The sequence below is a fragment of the Miscanthus floridulus genome, unplaced genomic scaffold (assembly GCF_019320115.1).
Source record: "Miscanthus floridulus cultivar M001 unplaced genomic scaffold, ASM1932011v1 os_1142_1_2, whole genome shotgun sequence".
Lineage (NCBI taxonomy): Eukaryota > Viridiplantae > Streptophyta > Magnoliopsida > Poales > Poaceae > Miscanthus > Miscanthus floridulus.
This window is the reverse complement of record NW_027097547.1, coordinates 5,902-12,517: the sequence shown is the minus strand read 5'-3', so window position 1 is coordinate 12,517 and position 6,616 is coordinate 5,902. Positions and strand designations below refer to the sequence as shown.

At 51.2% G+C, this 6,616-nt stretch overlaps 1 protein-coding gene across 1 annotated transcript; it reads right to left on the bottom strand.

The window, feature by feature from the left end:
* Positions 1–3,890: 3,890 nt before the first annotated feature.
* LOC136533722 (protein NRT1/ PTR FAMILY 5.1-like) lies at positions 3,891–5,327 on the bottom strand. Its single transcript, XM_066526258.1, has one exon. The coding sequence runs from the start codon at positions 5,325–5,327 to the stop codon at positions 3,891–3,893; it is 1,437 nt and encodes a 478-aa protein (XP_066382355.1).
* Between the last annotated feature and the right edge of the window lie 1,289 nt (positions 5,328–6,616).

Below are 6,616 nucleotides of genomic sequence, written 5' to 3'. Positions count from 1 at the left end.
CATTATCCGCACCTCCCATTGTTCCTAGCCAATTTGGCGCGAACATGGTTGGAACACCTTCTGCCCAATCGGATTCAAAGTTGGGCGAACCTACAGGAGATTTTCGTGGGAAACTTCCAGGGCACCTACACGTGTCCTGGGAACCCATGGAATGTCAAAAACTACCGATAGAAGTCCAGAGAAACTCTTTATGAGTACATTCGGCTCTTCTCCCAGCAGTGCAATGAGCTACCCGACATCGCTGACGTCGACGTTATAGGAGCCTTCCTGTCTGGGACCACCTGCGAGTCCTTGGTTCACAAGATGGACACAAGGGCCCATGAACCACCAAGGAGCTCCTCGACATCGCCACCATCCACGCCTCGGGTGAGGACACGGTCGGAGTGATTTTCGACCATCCCAAAGGCAAGGCGAAGCGGGACGAGGACGCCGGTGAAGGCGCCTCCAACCGCCCCAATAAGAAGAAGAACAAGCAGCAGCGCGAGGGCTCGCTCGTGGCCGCTGCCGACCACAAGGGGAGTTAGAAGCCCACCGAGGGTACCCCAGACCACTTCGAGAAGCTGCTCGAAGGGCCATACCCAAACCATGCCTTCCTTGTCAAGCACCTATATAAATACCATGCCCTCATGAAGCGGTTCCTATTCAGTGGCTCCAATAAGGGGGAGCATACGAACTAGTGATAGACCACCGACCCCAGGCTCGGGGGCTGACCAACCCTTAGCTCCCCCTGACCTCAAGGTCATGGAGCTTAACGCAAGACCATCGATGGCAAGGTCTCTATCAACGCATGGAACATCGAGCAGCTACGTCCTTTTTACCCGTAGCATATGCATGTACCCATGAAAACTAAGAACAGTGTTTCTAAAATACAAAAATGCTTTCTTTTTCGCTATCTCGTCTTCGATTCTTAGTGACACCCGACCCCAGCAACGGCATGGGATTGGGCCTCACTCAAGGGCTTATAAGAGCATACCTATTCAGAAATAATCGTTGTGCCCGACCCTTCTCATGTTAAGATCTAAAAGCGAGAGCTGTGGAAATGAACACTGAGTAAAGTTGGTCAGACTGCAAGGAACCTATGTCCTAGCGGCTACGGCGTTCTTGCTCACCAGCGTGATCAGGGATCTTTCGCCCGCGCCTTAAGCTTTGTAGCCTTAACAACGGAAAAGGGTCAGAATGCAGTAACCTTTTTATAACACAAAAGAACTAAAACTTGTTCATTTATTACAAGACCACCACTTCGTTTATCTAACTAACTAATTTTTTGGAGGGATGATCTCATCCTCTATCTTGGCAGATAAGTCCGACGGACGAGTCCAATGCTAGCTCTGGCCACTCCCTCAAAGGACACTTCGGATGACGGTTCGTGCCTTTTGATGGTCCGAGAACCGCCATAGGTAAGGAGGGATACGGAGCTAAAAATGCTCCCATGGCCATTCAGGCTCAGGAGTTCGAAGGTTGGCCCACCGACGGGTTCACAATCGCTCCGGGGCACCTTTAGAGTGAGGGGTGGAAAGGAATGTGCCCGCTAGCGACCAGTACCTGGGCGCACAGGCGCCGCAGGCATCCTGGCCCACGTTCGAGTCTTGGTTGGTTCACAGTCCATGGTTTTTCCTTGAAGAAAGGCAGCGAGCCCTTGGGGCCGGTCGAACGGACCAAAGAACTATATGGATTGGCCGTCAAGAATTTGGAGTCGGTCACCAGCTGACCCATGTCGGACCCCCATGAATGGGAAGCCAGGGCCCCACTCGGACTAGCCCGTTAACAGCTCACTGAGCACCATGATTCGTCCATCGAGGAAAACATGACACGGATCTGCCCCTCCGTTTTATCAAAAAAACGCTTGAGTGACCCCTCGACTGGACCCCCTGCTACGCGTGGGGGCTCGAGGAAAGTTGGACTCGTAAGGAGACCGAATACGCGGTCGTATGACGATGGCGGATCGATCGGATCCTAGGGAGGGATCGGAATCAAGAGAAATGTTTTCCGCCCCCCGCTTCCCCGAATCCCACAGCTACATGTTCCCAAGGAGTCCAATCATGACAGAAGGGAATTGCAACCCTACCAAGACACCCCGCGGGCTACAAAGGGAGACCGAGGCCCTCAGAGTCGTCCCACCTGAAAAAAGCCTCTAAAGGAGTATTCTACTCCTCCGCAGGCTCGAGGGCTATTGTCGGGTATCGATATTAGGGATACCCAGAGAAAGGAAGTTAACGGCCACGAACGTTAATTCATCCGGATGGTCCAAGACGTATTTAAGGTCTCGCTCGACCCTAAGGGCACGGGCCCCGTCTTGCCACACCCCTCGGGCGCGGGCTCTATCTTTCTCGACCCTGAGGGCATGGGCCCCGTCTCGCCAGACCCCTCGGGCGCAGGCTTCATCTCGCTCGACGGGGATTCGTACCGCCTCCAACCACTATGGATCTAAGAGTATGACCCCAGGGTCAAATTTCTAACACCGGGAGGGAAGCGGGTACGTCTCGACGTGACCCGTGGACACGACGGACCATACCTGGGGCTCACGTCGCCAAGAGTGTCGGGCGTGGCGGCGCTGTGCTGCCTAATCCCCGTACGGCTTCTAACAGGAGTACCTATTGACCACGCTGTCCGTCGAAACATAGTGGAGCACTATGACCGGTAGACAATGCCTGCGTACAGCACCAGTGACGAATAGGGCCGCGACGTGGAGCTGTCCCGTCATCATCTACAGGACCGACGGGACCCGCATAAAGGAGATGAAGGATGCCGTGACCTTGGAGGCCTTCTTCTCCCTCACTTTTCTGTCTCTCTGTAACCTGCGCCTTCCCCTTCACCTATAAAAGGGAAAGCAGGACGTCCCGAGAGAGGCATGAGCACACGACTGAATGAGCTCAACAAGATTCAACTCCGTTCGATCTTTTCACTAGAGACTTGGGACCTTCTCCATCTCTCGCCCGTTTGTAACTCCTACTACAAACTAGCGCCAGTAACACGAGCAGCAACAGACTAGACGTAGGGACATTCCACCCAAACCAGTATAAATCCTTGTGTCCTCCGAATACACCATCCGGGCTAGACATGTAGATACAAAATTACTAGCCGGTGGTTCGAAACACCGACAAATATCATCATATTAATTACGAAGTGTATTTTCATAACAAATTAATTCAAAGACATAACTATGAATATTATTCACTAAAAACTTGGTCAGAAGTGAACAACTTTTCATGGCATGTAAACTATAGTTGAGTTCTTTTTGGGACGGAGGTAGTACATTGTAGATTGCGGATAGCGAGTGATATACAGATGCTAAGTTCCAATAACATTATCTAATAATCTCATATAATTTAAGTATATGTGTTTCTCAAAAAAAATTAATTAGGTATATGTGTGTCTTAAAAAATGACTTTATTACATATTATCAAATCAACTAAATGCAAACTAATGATAGACTAATAAACATATAACATAAATAGTGTAAATAGATATCTAATTATATTCGAAGAGTTGATTCACGGTTAAATATATCTTAAATTAAGAATAAGCTAGTTTTGTTCTGAACTTGGACCGCTATAGCGGTCTGCTACGTCAAATAATGCCGCTATATCCAAGCCCCTACATCGTAGCGTACCGCTATTGTGGCCTCTATGAGAGCAACTCCAACAGAAGAGCTATCCATGTAGTGTAATCTATATTTGACTATTTTGGAGGAAAAAAAGAGTCCAACAGCTATTGAATCTGGCTTTCTAAAATAGCAAACCATCTATCCCGAAATTCTCGCATGGTAAATATAGCGCATGTGCCGCTAGCCATCTGCCTCGCCGTACTAGAAAGACCGTTGGAGTTTTCAGTTTTTTTATGAAGATTTCTATTTTAGAGATTGGCTAAATCATGGATTTAGCCATCTATTTTTACCAACTCTCTGGGAGTTGCTCTGAATGCTGTTTAGTACCTCGCTTGAACTCCGGATGCTCGACCTCCAGGAACTCCCTCTTGTACTTGTATCTCATCGCCACCCACACGAACAGAGCCATATTGAGCACCGACAGAAGCAGGAGGAACACGTGGTAGTAGTCAAGGTGGGAGTCATTGAGGTTGTCGCCGATCCAGCTCTTGCCGGCGCTCTCCCGCCCCCTCGTCACACGGTCGACGAGCGTCACAAGAAGGCTGTTGAGGAAGTTGCCGACGCCGAGGCCGCTGGTGAAGAAGGTGGTGCCCAGGCTCCGCATCCCGTCCGGCGACTGGTAATAGAAGAACTCGAGGATGCCCACGGAGTTGAAGACGTCGCCCACGCCCAGCAGCACGTACTGCGGCAGCATCCAGAATATGCTCATCGGCACGGTGTCGCCGGCGTGGTGGACGGACCGCTCCCGGATCACGCGCATACGCCGGACTTCGACGAGGTAGGCGCACGCCACCACCAGCACCTGGAACGCGCACCCGATGCCCAAGCGCTGGAGGAGCGTGATGCCGCGAGGGTTGCCCGTGCGGCGCCGGACCAGCGGCACCAGCACGCAGTCGTACACCGGGATGGAGAGCAGCATCGAGATTGTGATGAAGCTGCCCAGGGACGCCGCTGGGATGCGCACGCCGCCCATGGAGCGGTCCAGCGTGGTGCCCTGCTTCACGAACAGGGTGTTCACCTGCGCCCAGATCGTGCAGGGCACCAACGTCGACAGCCACACCACGATCATTCCGATAATCAGCTTCACCTCCTCCACCTCGGTCACCGTGCACGGCAGCAGCCGCCTCGTGTCAGACCTCAGGGCCGCCCTGTCAAGGACCCGGAACGCCCGCGTGTGGTGCAGCCGCCGCTTCCCCGCCGCGGTGTACCACGCGGTCTCGTGCTCCTGCAGCTCGGCAGCGTCGCTGGGAAGCCGGTGCCTCCTGTTCACGAACGCCTCGCTGAACACCCTGCCGACCAGCCTCGCCGGGCTGGCTGCCGTGTCCCGCTGGACGGGCTCGTGCCGGTAGAACGGCGTGCCCACGTAGAAGAGGAGGGACAGGGCGAGGCCGACGGTGGGGATGGTGTACCCGACGCCCCAGCCGACGTTCTCCTGCACGAAGACGAGGACGAGCACGGCGACAAGGCCGCCGGTGAAGGAGCTGAACATCCACCAGTTGAAGAAGGATGCCTTGACCTCGCGCTCCCGCGCGTCGAAGTCGTCGAACTGATCCGCGCCGAACGTCGAGATGTTGGGTTTGGTGCCGCCCGCTCCGATGGCCATGGTGTAGAGCGCCCCGTAGAAGAAGGCCACCTGCTGCCGCGTCGCCGCCGCGCAGCCGCCGTCCGGCGTGCATTGCGGCTGGAGGGACTTGAGCGATACAGCCAGCGTTATCAGAATCATTCCCTGCAACAGTTCCGTCAGTCCTAACAAACTGTCTAACATCGAGTTTGAAATACTGTAGACAGAAACCGTTTGCCCGCAAATTCAGGACAAATCGGAGCTCTTTCCACCTCAACTGAAGACTCAGAAAATATTAAGATGTGGGTTTTAAATTGTGAAAATAAACAAAGAATCATATTTAGCTGTGCATTTTATGGGCGGTGGAAGGCCTTATGCTGTGGAAAGATACATATAGCTGTGGGTGAGAAGAGATGAATCACGAGTCACGACTAAGGATCTAGCGGTGTTTTCTTTTGATCGGCTCGTTCACTCGTCTCACCACTCAAATCACGTGAAATACCGTCTAATTTATTTGAGCAAGTCTTTGAGTCGATCCAATATCCCAAAATAATTAGAACTTGCATTCTTAATCACTACTAATCAGTCATGACGTCCTTTGGATTGTGTGTTTAGTTGAATTATTTTGTCCCAACTCTCGTACATGATAAATCATTTCAGTCACAAGCAGGGGCAGAGCCCAGAATGCATGAAGCGCGGTGCTTGTGTAACATAGTGTCAGTTAAGTGCTGAAGTACTCAAATTTGGGCTGCCAAGCTGTTCTTCATCGTAACATCGTAAGAGCATCTTCAACAGTCTATTCAGTTAAGCGCTGAAGTACTCAAAATTTTCAGCCACAAACTTTAGTTGATGCATGAGCTTAGCTTGTTGGTGCGGTTTTTAGCAATACCTTTCTTAAGTTTTTGCAGCTTAAATTTTGACAATCCACATTCTCCAAGTTGGATATTTACAATCTCTAACTGACCAAATAGGCCTTTAATAGTGGGTATTAGACTGCTCTGACGTTTGTAAGCCTCAAGCGGCTGAGGTGGCCACCTCCTACTTTATGTTAGAATCATGCTATGTAGGGTGGCTGCTTAAAAGGGTAGAGGACTAGAGGTAGGACATGACTACTACGGCTACGAGTATGTTTGAGAGTGTGTTCTGACGAACTTTGAAATTGGAGCATACTAGAATAGAAATGATGTTTGACTAACAAGTTAGCTCTAGCTTTAGGAATGTGAGCTTTTTGAGGGTATATATATCGTCAGTCTCAGCGAGCTTCTAAGCATTAGGCTCTGCTTGGAAGAGAGTTTCTCCTTCCCCCCGTATCTCAGGTCCCCACATCCTACCAAATGAATTGGAAAAAAGTGAAACTGAAAACTGTTTGACACCAAGCTCGAGCTCCTTTCATGTACTTATACCGTGCTACGGTAGGGACTGGGCCGGAAGACTCCATTTTCGGAGCACCG

Excerpts from the sequence above, each read along its gene's own strand:
- LOC136533722 (XM_066526258.1), bottom strand. The coding sequence starts at position 5,327 with ATGATTCTGATAACGCTGGCTGTATCGCTCAAGTCCCTCCAGCCGCAA.